Source organism: Vigna umbellata, chromosome 4 (assembly GCF_029865625.1).
Source record: "Vigna umbellata cultivar VRB3 chromosome 4, Vumbellata_1.0, whole genome shotgun sequence".
NCBI lineage: Eukaryota > Viridiplantae > Streptophyta > Magnoliopsida > Fabales > Fabaceae > Vigna > Vigna umbellata.
In genome coordinates, this window is record NC_142168.1 from 17633061 (window position 1) to 17647480 (window position 14420).

General features: G+C 38.8%; 1 protein-coding gene across 1 annotated transcript; it reads left to right on the forward strand.

Moving 5' to 3' along the window:
• The first annotated feature begins 3059 nt into the window (after positions 1–3059).
• On the forward strand, positions 3060–12733 carry LOC148199378 (uncharacterized). The gene is made up of 3 exons (XM_088113199.1): positions 3060–3128; positions 7391–7393; positions 12119–12733. Exons 1-3 carry the CDS (start codon positions 3060–3062, stop codon positions 12731–12733), a joined length of 687 nt encoding a protein of 228 aa, XP_087969325.1.
• Positions 12734–14420: the final 1687 nt, after the last annotated feature.

Here is a 14420-nt window from a genome sequence, read left to right on the forward strand (position 1 = left end):
CGATTTCCCTCCCTTTCATTTCGAATCTACTTTTCAGGTTAGCTTGTTGTTATTGATAAATTTTTGTATGCATGTAATTGGGTTTTGTGTATGCATGTTTTTTACTCTAAAGTGTGCATGTGTTATTGGATTTTGAATATGCATGTATTAGTTGTGTTATTATAAGTATCAAATCATTGAGTGACACTTAGTTCCCGTTTGAAATTTAACACAAGCGATTAATCTTTTAATCGTTTGTGTTAAATTTTGAATTGTCCGATTGGACAGCTTGAGAAAATTAATTTTCATAATTTGCAATGAGATGTCAATTAGAGTTTACGGATAAGATTGATAAAATTTCGGTTCAGTACTTTTGTTGTTCTCCGGTTGCATATTTGATTGTGGTCATCGTTGACTACTCTCATTTCGTGTATTTTGGAGACCAATGCGAAATGCTGCCGAAATCTTATCAATTTTATGATGTAGACTTCAATGGACTTGTCTGAGCAAATTATGAAAATTAATTTTTTTGAATGGGTAGGGCCTAACCTTGTGAGAGTTAAAAAACTTGAACTGATGATTTTACGAACATAGTATGGATCAAACCTGGATGAACGAACGTCGCATCTGTGAAGAATATGATAAGGGTGTTTCGAAGTTCTTGCAATACGTTGAACAAAATGCTAAGTCTGTCAACGGGACATACTTTTGTCCTTGTGTCCGTTGTCTTAATCAAATACGGCAAGACTTAGGAAATGTGCGTGACCATCTATTCATGTACGGCATAATGAGGACTTATACCGTTTGGACTTGGCATGGAGAAGTACTGGAGCAGCCTACCACGTCACGAGGAACGAATTATGTGGAAGATTGGATGAGTGACCATTTAGAGGACATGATATGTAATGTCGGTGAAGATAATTTTGGAAGGGCTAATTTGTATGATTCTCTTATTAATGATTCAGAGCAACCGTTGTTCTTAGGATGCTCGAACTTTACACGTCTGTCTTCAACTTTAAAGTTGTTTAGTTTAAAAGCAAGGAATGGATGGACCGGTAAAAGTTTCACCGAGTTGTTGGAGTTGTTGAAGGAGATGCTTCCAGAAAATAATACTCTACCTATTCGTAATTACGAGGACAAAAATTTTTTATGTCCAATGGGTCTTGAATATCAAAAGATACATGCTTGTCCTAATGATTGTGTTTTGTACACAAAGGAGTTTGCTTCGTTAAAGTATTGTCCAACATGTGGTTTATCCCATTTTAAAAAGAAATCTGACAGAGTCACTACTAATAAAGGGAATGATGGTGCACCTACTAAGGTGATGTGGTATTTGCCTATAATACCTAGGTTCAAACGTATGTTCTCTATTAAAGAAGATGCAAAGAACCTTAAATGGCACTCTAACGAAAGAAAGTGCGATAATCTTCTTCGACACCCTGCTGATTCTCCACAATGGAAAAAGATTGATGACAAATTCCCTGAATTTGGTGCAGATCCAAGAAACTTAAGGCTTGCACTTGCAACTGATGGTATGAATCCTTATGGAAACTTAAGTAGCAAACACAGTTCGTGGCCAGTTATGTTGATGATTTACAATCTTTCTCCTTCGTTGTGCATGAAGAGAAAATATGTGATGTTGTCCATGATGATATCGGGTCCTAGACAACCTGGAAATGACATTGATGTTTACTTAGCACCTTTAATTGATGATTTGAAATTGTTGTGGGAAGAAGGCATCGACGTGTTTGATTCACATGTTCAATAACAGTTCTGTTTGATTGCAATGTTGTTTTGCACTATAAATGATTTCCCAGCGTATGGAAACTTGAGCGGTTATAGTGTTAAAGGTCATTTTGCATGTCCCATGAAGAAAACACTAGTTACCTTCAGTTGAAGCATGGTCAGAAGACGGTATATACAAGACATCGAAAATTTCTTCCTCGTAATCATCCTTATCGTAGATTGAAAAAAGCATTTAATGGAAGTGCTGAGGATGAGGTTATGCGCAGACCCCGGAAAGGTGAAGAGGTGTACAACAAAGTCAAAAACATTGACATTGTGTTTGGAAAACATCATAAAAGTACCTCTGCAAAGAACATTTGGAAGAAACGATCGATATTTTTTAAGCTTCCATATTGGTGTGAACTTGATGTTAGACATTGTATTGATGTGATGCACGTTGAAAAAAATGTTTGTGACAGTGTCATCGAAACTTTATTAAACGTCAAAGGAAGAGCAAAGACGGAATTAAAGCAAGACAAGATTTGGCTGACATGGGAATCCGATCTGAGTTACATCCACAGATAATAGGAAGACACACCTATCTGCCCCCAGCTTGTCACACACTTTCCAAAAAAGAAAAACAAAGTTTTTGTAACTGTTTAAGAAGTGTGAAAGTTCCGCAAGGTTATTCTTCAAATATCAATAACCTTGTGTCTATGCAAGACTTAAAGCTAGTTGGTTTAAAGTCTCACGATTGTCATGTATTGATGCAACAATTGTTACCTGTTGTTATTCGAGGCATATTACCTCATTCTGTTAGGGGTATTCTGACACGTCTGAGTTTTTTCTTTAATGCCATTTGCAAGAAAGTTGTTGACCCTCGAGGTTTAGATGAATTGGAAAATGAGGGAATAAGACTACTATGTCAATTGGATATGTATTTTCCACCTTCCTTTTTTGACATCATGGTACATTTGATTGTTCATCTAGTCAGAGAAATTCGAATATGTGGCCCGGTCTTCTTAAGGTGGATGTACCCAGTTGAAAGATACATGAAGATCTTAAAGGGATATGTCAAGAATCAGTATAGACCAAAAGCATCAATCATAGAGCGATACGTTGCAGAAGAAGCCATTGAATTTTTTTCAAGTTATATGCCATCTTGTGAACCCGTCGGTCTTCCCAAGAGCAGAAATGAAGGAAAATGTGAAGGTAAGGGTGTTCGAGGTGTGAGAATTCAAAGTGTTAGCAGAAAAGAAATTGACCAAGCTCATTTGTACGTCTTAAACAACACTGTTGATGTGATTCCTTACATTTCTGACCATGTTAATGAAATAAAGGCAGCAAACCCAAAAATGAGTGAAAAATGGCATCTTAATGAACATGTGAAAACCTTCTTGCAATGGTTTAAGAAAAAGATTTATGTGACTCTGATAACAGTTAAAAAACTGTTATTTTTATGATTAAAATTGACACTAAAAGCAACCTTTACACTTAGAAACTAGCTTGAAATCATGCTTTTCTTTATATTTTTGGAAATAAGAGAGTTGGACAGGTTTATGCTTGATTTCAGTGTTTTTGTGCAGGTTTTAAGGTGAATTTGGTGAAAGAAGTGAAGAAGGAGAGAGATGAAATCAGAAAAGACAATAAAAAGTGCAAAAGGAGAAGCCGAAGTCACCGCTCAGCGGCAGTTTACCGCTGAGCGGCACTCAGGAGCTTGCGGGAGGTCCGCTGAGGGGCAAAATGGCCGCTGAGGGGAGCAAACAAGTCACGCACGCACCGCTGAGCGGTAATTTACCGCTGAGCGGCACTTTAATGGGCTTGGACTTGACTTTTTGTAATTTACGAATGATATATAAGCTTTAGGGTTTCCTAGGGTTAGGCATCTTTGGCAGAAACGAGGCAAACACTCTCTCTTCCACCCCTTTGAAGGAGGATCTTGGATGCTGAGGCTTCCTTTTCACCTTTTTAGGGTTTATTCTTTCATTCTTTCATTGTAATTCATCTAGGTTCACCATGAATATGGTGAACTAAACTCTGTATGTTTGTTGGGGAATCAATGTAATCTTGTGAAACTCTCATATATGGAATCTGTTTTTACATCTTTTAATTAAGACTTATGCTTTCTTTCATCATTAGTTAGGGTTTTTCCTCTTTGCTTAATGCTTGCATTGTTTAACTCATTCGATGCATGATTATTGGTTTTGTCGATACGGGCACGTACGGGGAAGTCTAGATCCGGGGAATTTCTCCCAATTTTATATTGGTTGTCATTAAGCTCGTGCACTTATGAACTGATCATTAGGAATGCTAGGAATTCTATGAACTCGTGATTAGGGAGAAGCCTTCTGGAAAGGTACATTAGAGAGTGGCATTAACAATGATGATTTGACTGTTGAATTCCTAAAAATATATGAGAGTGGATAAGATGAAATTGACCCCCAACAACATATTCATATCTATATTTCATTGAAAGTGTTTATCTTTTGCTTTTTGCCATTGATCAAAATTCATGCATACATGTTTATTTTCTGTCTTGCATCTTAAACCCCAATTATTTCGTTTGTAAGTCTTAGTTAATCAAGAAACCACATAACTAAACTAGGCCGTGAGTCCTTTGGGAAGAACGATACTTGGTCTAACCAAGTTTATTACTTGAACGATTCGGTCACACTTGCCGATTGAAAAACAAGTTTGTGACATCATATTTTGGTGTTCATAAATTTGTCCATCAAGTTTTTGGCGCCGTTGCCGGGGACTCGTGGTTTAACTGGTTAATTTGTGTGATTATTGATTATCTTTGACTTATTTTTTTTATTTTTAATTTAAATTTCGAATTTTTTTATTTTATTTTCTGTTTTTATTTTTTTTAGTTTGTATTTTATTGGATTTTATTTTATTTTATTTTATTTTTTTGTTTTTCTGTTTTTCTGTTTTCTGTTTTTATTTTCTGAATCTTATATCTTCTCTTATATCTTTTTGTGCTAACCAAATCTTTTCTAGGGTTTTGTGTTCTTGTGTATGCAGGAGGCAATTCGAACTAGGAGCAAGAAAACAACAGAACCTCTGCTTGAAGGATTAGAAGACAGTAGACGGAGGAGAAGAATCAGAACATCTAGAGAACTTTTCCCTCCTCCGGAAACTCTGTTGCAACCATCACCACAAGGTTCTGACAATAGCACAGAAAATATGGAGAATAATAATATCAGAAGAACTCTTGCTGATTACACCAATATAGCTGGACCTCAGCACTTTAACAACATAGCTAGACCTAGAGTCAATGCAGCCAATATGGAGGTCAAACCAGCACTGATCCAACTGGTGAAGAGCAATCAGTTTAATGGGTTATCTCATGAAAGCCCATATGAGCACCTTACTACATTTAATGAAATTTGCAACACAGTAAAAATCAATGGGGTGCCAGACGAAGCAATCAAACTTAGTTTGTTTCCTTTCTCATTGGGAGGCAATGCTAAGCTTTGGTTGAACTCTTTTCCAGAAGGAAGTTTCACAGAGTGGGAAGCAGTGGTAACAAAGTTTTTGAACAAGTACTTTCCACAATCAAAGGTGACAAAAGGCAAGCAAGAGATATCTTCATTTAAGCAGGGCATGGAAGAATCACTGGGGCATGCATGGGATAGATACAAAAGTCTGCTAAGAAAAACACCCACGCATGGCTTTGAAGAACAGGAAGTAGTCTTAACTTTCCTTGGAGGGCTTGGTTCACAAACCAAGATGATGCTTGATGCCTCAGCAGGAGGCAATATTAAATGGAAAACTCCAGAGGAAGCTATAGAAATCATTGACAACATGGCTACTAGTGATAATGAGCTCAACAGTGAAAGAGGAGCTCCTATGCAACAAAAAGGGGTTCTCCAATTACAGACACATGATGCCTTGCTAGCTCAAAATAAAATTCTAACTCAACAGCTGGAGACTCTGACTAAAACTCTTGCACAATTACCTAAAGAGTTGAAAACTGCTGCACAGGTACAAACCCAGTTGTGCGAATTATGTGGAGGTGATCATATCAATGGTCAATGTGCTTTTCCAGTGGAAGCCTTGGAGGATGTTAATTTCATGGCTAATCAATTTCCATACCGTCAAGGGAATTACAATCAAGGGTGGAAACCACATCCAAGCATTGGTCAAGGACAAACTGGGCAAGCAAATCAATATAATAAGCAGCAGCAACAACCAACCTTTTGGCAACAGTTATCTATGCTTAATGAAAGATCAACAAGGTTGGAAGAAACTCTTCAGCAATTCATACAGAAAACTGAATCTTCTCAAAAGAGCACTGAAGCTGCTATAAAGAATTTGGAGATTCAAATGGGTCAGATTACCAAGCAATTGGAAGAAAGGCCAAATAGAAATTTTGGGGCTAATACTGAGGTTAACCCTAGAGAAGAGTGCAAAGTGGTAAAGAGTGTGAATGAAGAGATAATTGAGTTAGAAGAAGGAGAAATAGAAGAAAGAAGAGAAATAGAGAGTAAAAACAATTTTCCTTTTCCAATAAATCAAGGGAAACAAATGGAGTTCACAGAATTATTCAGAATGGTGGATAATGAAGCACCTTGGGAACAAATTTTACAGAAAATTGCAGTTTACACAAAATCTGATGAAGAAATCTCTACAAAGAAGAGACGTAGAGATGATGAGGCAAAAGAGTGTATAACTGTTAAGAAAGAGTCATTCCCTCCTAAAGCATCAGATCCAGGCAGTTTTTCTATCCCTTGTACTATAGGGAAGAAAAAGGTAAAGAAAGCTCTCCTTGATTTAGGTTCAAGTGTTAACTTGATGCCTTATTCTTTACTGGAGCAAATCGGCAATGTTAAAGTGAAACCTGCAAAGGTTAAAATAGTAATGGCCGATGGATCTTCAAAGGAGCCATGTGGGATTATAGAGGACATTATAGTTTGTGTTGGCAAACTTCAGTTCTTGGCAGACTTTGTGGTGATGAAGATGGAGACTGAGAAGATACCTATCATACTTGGAAGACCGTTTATGAAAACGGCCAGGGCTATCATAGATGTAAATGAAGGTATAGTGGTGCTCCAGGACAGAGAGGAGAGAGTGGTGGTAGATGTCTTCAAAGATGAGATGCAAGCAAAGGAGGAAGAAGCTAGTTATAAAGCTGCATTTCGAGATGCACCCATGACTAGCCGTAAAGAAGAAAATCTTGAGTTTTCAGGTAACCATTGTTTGTTGTTTCAGGTACCCAAGGAAGAAGAGATTGGAAGAGGAGAAGAAATTCCTAGAGACTGGAAGAAAAGAAGACTCCAACTTGGCACACCTGTAAGAATCAAGAACAAGTTGTGGGTTGTGAAGGGCTTTAAAGAGAAGGAGATGATAGAGATAGAGTCTCCATATTCTAGAAGAACCAAAACAGTTCAAAGGAAACAGCTGAGGAGTTGGTGGAATGACAACATCAACTATAAAGAAGATGAAACTTGAACTTTATTGGGTCAAGCTAATGACATTAAAAGAGCGCTTGCTGGGAGGCAACCCAGTGAACTTTTGATTTGGTTTTGTAATTTTTAATTTGTGAACATTAGTTTTGTAATTATTTTGTTGGAGATAGCATCTAGTGAAGGATGCTAGGTGGTTAAGTATCTACTAAAGGATACTATGGCTGTAACACCTACTGATGGGTGTTGGTAAGAAAATTTAACACCTACTGAAGGGTGTTGGTGGATTTTGGGTCAGGCTCGTGACGTTAAACAAGCGCTACCTGGGAGGCAACCCAGTTGATTGAATATTTCTGTTTGTTTATTTTAGTTAGGGTTTGCATAAGCATTTTGAACATTGAATTGCAGGGAACCAGTGAGGGGCACATATGGGAGGCACGTAGGTTAAGAAAAGAAGGAGAAGAGCACTTCACGAAAGTGCCGCTGAGCGGTACTTTACCGCTGAGCGGTACTCTCGCAGAATAGGGTTTTAGTTCCCCTTAGCGGGACCCGAGCCCATTAGGGTATTTTTAAACCCTAAGCTGCGCATTCTTTCACACTTTCAGACTTTTCTTTGCACAAACACTCCCACATACCTCCTCCAAGGTTTTCCACATCTTTTCACTCTTCCTTCTTAAGAAAATTTCTCTTCCACTCACTTTTTCACTAGTGTGCCATCAAAGTTTGGGGTTGGAAGAGAGCATTCTAACTTGGAAGCATTCTCATTGCATCTAGTATCTCCACCCAAGTAAGTAAAATGCATTTTGTTCATTCTAGGGTTTTGATTTTGAATATGATGGTCAAAGCATGAAGATTTAGGGGTTTTGATTTCTTGGCATGATTTGATGATATATTTGATGTTTGAACCGATTAAACTGCATGATTATGAACTGGAAAACTGAAAATTGCATTTGGGTGGAGTTAGGAAAGCTTTAAAATAGGTTTTTCAAAAATCTGCAGAGTTACCGTTGAGGGGTAAACTGCCGCTGAGCGGCACTCTGCCAGATTTGATTTTTCTGGTTTTGTGTGATCTGGAATGTGGTACTGATGGCGTTGAGGGGGAATTCTGGCCCTCAGCGGTGGTTTAGCTTCGAAAGGAGTTATGTTCTATGTTTTACTAATGATTAACATCATGTTCTGTGGTTTTGTTTGTGTTCTAAATGTAGGAATGGCATCCTCATCAGGAAAAAGATTGAAAACCATGGCAACTAAGAGAAAGGAAAAGGAACCAGAGCAACCTCACTCTAGCAGGTTCCTCTCTAGGAAACATGAGAAGCACTTTAGGGTGGTTCAGGACAGAAGACTTTTGATGGAGAGAAAGGTTGGAATGATACCTAACTTTGCTCCTCAATTTGGAGAGCAAGTGTTAGGGAATGACTGGGGAAAGCTAGCCACTTATCCTGCACCTGCCAACATAGCTGTGGTTAAGGAATTTTACACCAATGCAAAGAAGATTGGTGATTATCTAGCTGAGAATTATTTGGGCTATGTCAGAGGCCATGCTATCAGGTATGATCCTGATTCAATTAATAACTTTCTGGACACTGTATGGGCTGGTGAGCAGTGCCAGTTTGCTCTTTGCATGGAGGAAGGTGCTGATTATGAGGATGTGGAGAGAGTACTGTGTATACCTGGAGGACACTTCCAAAGGAATCGATCTGGCTCAGTGGTTAACATTAGGAGGACGGATTTGACTCCTCTTGCAAAGTATTGGATGGCGTTTTCTCATGCCAACATTCAGCCATGTTCACATGTGTCAGATATTACTCTCAGCAGGGCATTCTTCATCTACTGTGCTATCAGAAACTTGAATGTTAATATTGGGCAGGTGATAGCTGATGAGATTAGTGTGTGCGCCAATACTTCAAACAACAAAGCACCACTAGGACATCCTTCTTTGATCACGCACCTTTGCAAGATAGCTGGGGTGGACGCTTCTGCTCCACCATTTGAGAGGCCAAGAAAAGCTATTGATGAGGCCTATTATAGACAGTACTATGGAGGTGATGATGCAGCTCAGCCAGTTCCACCACGCCGTGCTCGTAGAGAGAGAGGGCCAGCACAGAGCCAAACATCTGCTGAGACACATGAAGCAGAGCCATTCCAGATGAGGGACATGTATATGTCTCTTATAGGGGCTCAGTTGCAGTCCATTCACAGAGGGCAGGTGGCCACTGCTGAGATGATTGTGGGGATGTATGATACACCTCCAGCCCACAGGTGGACTATGGATGAATTCCATAATGTGGTAGCTTGGCCAGAGGAGCCAATGCATGGAGGAGGAGCTGAAGCAGCTGAAGCTTCAGCTAGAGATATGGAAGAAGATGAAGCTGATGAGGATGATGCATTTGAAGATGAGGAAGATGAGGAGGAAGAGGAAGATACAGAGGACAGCTCAGATTGATGAGGAGCTGAGATAGCATTTACTGATGAATGCTATCGTGTGCTTATGTTTTGTGGTTTAAGTTTTCTGAACTTATTTGTTTTTGTTTTTAGATTAGGGTTTGATGTACTTTATTTGAAACCTGGTTTCTTGTAATGGTTTGCTATTAACTGTGATTGTGTGATAAGTAATGCGGAATGATGCTTATGATTGATTGATGTTGAGATGATGTGCACATTAAAATGCTTATACAGGTGATTCACAAGCTTTGTGAACAAATGCATGATATCATGATTGTGATTGTGAAATTAAGCAGGATGTGTATGTCAAATGTGAATGAGCTTATATGTGAGATTTTGAGCTCCAGAGTTGTTATTGTTGAATGCTATTACTTTGAAAGCATGAATGATTTTGCCCAGGTTTTCTATGATTGAATCAATTGCTTGTTTTGCATCATATGATCAAGGCCGTTTGTTGGAAACCTTTTTATTGGCCAAATTTGTAAAAGTAAGCCCACTAAAAGAGAACACTTTGTTTTCAATCCTTTTGAACCTTTAGCCTTGAACATACACTGAAACCTTTGATTGAAAAATCTTTACCTTGAGTTAAGTAGAAGATCTTGTGTGGTATTGTTAAATGTTCAAGTTTGGGGTTGTTGGGAAAACATGAAAAGCATTGAGCTAAGAGCTAAAAAGTAAGAATATGCATAGAAAAAGAAAAGAAAAGAAAAAGAAGCAAAGCTCAATGCAAAGGCAAAAGAAAGTTGGGAAAGAATAAGATGATTGTGTTGTATGATTCTCTTAACTCAAGGATTTTGTGATCCAGAAAAACCAATTTTCTTGTTAGCCCAGCCACATTATAAGCCATAGAAAAGTGCTTGTGATGATGCATGCTTGTGAATGTTTTTGATTGTGGTAAAATGAAAGGCAAAGTTGATTCATGTGACATTGTGATAGTAGAGTGAATGAGTGATCATCTCTTATACACTTGAGTGTGAGTGAAACACTTGACTTAGTGAGGAAATATTACATGAACACATGAACATCCATGCTTAATTGATTGATCATTCATGAAAATAGCATTTGTTGGAATTTAAATGACTTTGTGAACACTAAAGATGTGCACATCTTGATTAAACTCTTGGTCATAAGTTTGAGTGAAGTTGTTACTTATCTTGAAAAAGAGGATTTTTGAATAAGTGAACCATCATATGAATTGGTTGAAGATTGAGTTACATCTTATTTGCTTGAGGACAAGCAAAGTTCTAAGTTTGGGGTTGTGATAACAGTTGAAAAACTGTTATTTTTATGATTAAAATTGACACTAAAAGCAACCTTTACACTTAGAAACTAGCTTGAAATCATGCTTTTCTTTATATTTTTGGAAATAAGAGAGCTGGACAGGTTTATGCTTGATTTCAGTGTTTTTGTGCAGGTTTTAAGGTGAATTTGGTGAAAGAAGTGAAGAAGGAGAGAGATGAAATCAGAAAAGACAATAAAAAGTGCAAAAGGAGAAGTCGAAGTCACCGCTCAGCGGCAGTTTACCGCTGAGCGGCACTCAGGAGCTTGCGGGAGGTCCGCTGAGGGGCAAAATGGCCGCTGAGGGGAGCAAACAAGTCACGCACGCACCGCTGAGCGGTAATTTACCGCTGAGCGGCACTTTAATGGGCTTGGACTTGACTTTTTGTAATTTACGAATGATATATAAGCTTTAGGGTTTCCTAGGGTTAGGCATCTTTGGCAGAAACGAGGCAAACACTCTCTCTTCCACCCCTTTGAAGAAGGATCTTGGATGCTGAGGCTTCCTCTTCACCTTTTTAGGGTTTATTCTTTCATTCTTTCATTGTAATTCATCTAGGTTCACCATGAATATGGTGAACTAAACTCTGTATGTTTGTTGGGGAATCAATGTAATCTTGTGAAACTCTCATATATGGAATCTGTTTTTACATCTTTTAATTAAGACTTATGCTTTCTTTCATCATTAGTTAGGGTTTTTCCTCTTTGCTTAATGCTTGCATTGTTTAACTCATTCGATGCATGATTATTGGTTTTGTCGATACGGGCACGTACGGGGAAGTCTAGATCCGGGGAATTTCTCCCAATTTTATATTGGTTGTCATTAAGCTCCTGCACTTATGAACTGATCATTAGGAATGCTAGGAATTGTATGAACTCGTGATTAGGGAGAAGCCTTCTGGAAAGGTACATTAGAGAGTGGCATTAACAATGATGATTTGACTGTTGAATTCCTAAAAATATGAGAGTGGATAAGATGAAATTGACCCCCAACAACATATTCATATCTATATTTCATTGAAAGTGTTTATCTTTTGCTTTTTGCCATTGATCAAAATTCATGCATACATGTTTATTTTCTGTCTTGCATCTTAAACCCCAATTATTTCGTTTGTAAGTCTTAGTTAATCAAGAAACCACATAACTAAACTAGGCCGTGAGTCCTTTGGGAAGAACGATACTTGGTCTAACCAAGTTTATTACTTGAACGATTCGGTCACACTTGCCGATTGAAAAACAAGTTTGTGACATCATATTTTGGTGTTCATAAATTTGTCCATCAGACTCCACATGTTTCTGAAACTTTATTGAGGTTATCTCGTGGGCCGAACACAGATGTCATTACATATGGTGGGTACTATATAAACAATATTTCTTTTCAGACAAAGGTAGAAGATGACAAAAGCAGAGTTCAAAATAGTGGCGTCACACTACAAGCTGAGGCTGTGCACTTTGCTAGTTCTAAAGACAAAAATCCAATCACAGCATCCATCAGTTATTTTGGAATAATACAAGAAATATGGGAAGTTGATTACGTCACTTTTAGAGTCCCAGTTTTCAAGTGTAAATGGGTTGATATAAATTCTGGTGTCATGATGGATGACCTTGGTTTCACATTGGTAGACTTGAACAAGATGAATTACACTGATGAACCATTTATCATGGCTAGTCAAGCAAAACAAATATTCTATGTAAATGATCCATTGAATAACAAATGGTCAGTGGTTTTAGAAGGAAAAAACATGCATGGACATGATGATGACGATTCTCTTGATATACTTGAGACAACATCTGTTGCATGTAGACCCACTGAAGACCTTGTTGATGACGTTGTTGATGTCATGCAGGCAATTCGTAGTGATCACAATGAAGGCATTTGGGAAAAAACAATTAATTAATAGGTTGATATTTTCACTTTTATTAACTTTATATGTATGTTCATCATAATTGAATTATTACTAACGTTGTATAATTTTTCAGGTATGCCGGCCTCAGACTCAGGATCGGGAAATAGCAGACGTGGACGAGGCATCACCCGAGTAGCAGATGTGACATCCGGACACGTGGATGGTCAGAGGAGGCATGTTGACATCGACCCCAGATCAGGTCATCCATCAGGGCCAAATGCTGATAGGTTTAGGACTTATCTGGGTAAGTTAGCAAAAAGTCATGTCTCTATCCTTCATGCATGTTGGGATGACGTCCCAGAGGTCGACAAGAACCTCTTATGGCAAGATGTTCAGGTATGTTTATACTTCATGCAATTTGTGATATACTTATCTTTTATGTTTTCTTTTGGAATAACAAGTTTTTTGTTTTAAACAGCAACATTTTGATATTCCAAACACAGTGCAAATTAGAAAGAAAGTGTTATCGCATATAGCGATAAGATGGAGGGATTTCAAGACAAGGCTGACACGAGTATATGTCTTTGGAGATAGACAACATGAAAATCCATGTCAGCATTATACCTTCACAGAGGAGGATTGGATGCAGTTTCGTGCATCTAGAGAGTCTGAGGAATGGAAGGTATGTTTCTTAAGATCGTCTTTCATTGAGTTTTTATGATTTTACACTTATTTATATACATGGTTTCACAGGGTAAAAGGTTAGCCGCCCAAGAAAGACAAAGGCTAAACGACGCACCCCACTTGTTATCACGAGGTGGATATGCAAAACTGGAGAAGAAACTGAGAAAGTCTAGAGTGGATGCCTTGGGACTTGAGTCGTCGGACCTAGCACCTTCACCTGCTAGGTACGAGCTGGAAGGCTGCTCGGACTAAATCTGATGGGAACATGACATCTTCCTCAGCTGCCTTGATCTCATAGAGAATTGTAAGTTCAAATTATAAGCAGTTATTTAATTGTGTATCTATCACAGCATGTCTTCTAAGTAACTTGGTTTTTTTATGTGCAGGATGAGTTGGTTGAGCAGCAGACTCAGGGTACATTTGCTGGCCAAGGTAGGGACGACATTCTAACAACGACCATTGGAAGGTCCGAGCACCCAGGACGTGTACGTGGAGTTCCTGGGGCGATTGGTCTTCGTGACTACTTTGGCCCTACACAGAAAACCCCCCAATCAATGAGTCAGGAGAGACTGAGGCAGATGAATCTTCAGTGGGAGGAAAGACTCAACCAAAGCATGAGATCAATGGAGCAACGATTCATGGAGCAGCTACAAGAACAAAAACAAATACAAAGAGCGCTTAAAGAAAAATTGCATTCCATGACGCAAGGCAACATGGGGACCGATGAAACTCCCACACCACCTCGTGTCAACACTAGAGGATCATGCTCTGCTGTAGACCCCACTCAGTATAGCGATCAATATGAGTTGTTGGTTGATGGGGATCCCCCACGCATTGTGGTTGTCGGACGAGTGCTTGAGGGAGGGCAGTCCATTCATGGTGTTGCCATATTACCCCAGCACGTGCGTGTGACCATTGACGAGGTTCGGGATCCCCAGGCTCAGGTGCCTGTACCCACTCCAGAAATTAACTTTGTGGGGGAGGCCATAGGATCATTTATTGCCTGGACTAAAGCATTGATCATGTCCCACATCGCTACTCCACAGGTATAATG

What these genes read in the sequence shown, in the direction of transcription:
- LOC148199378 (XM_088113199.1), top strand. Translation starts at nt 3,060, where the DNA reads ATGAGTGAAAAATGGCATCTTAATGAACATGTGAAAACCTTCTTGCAA.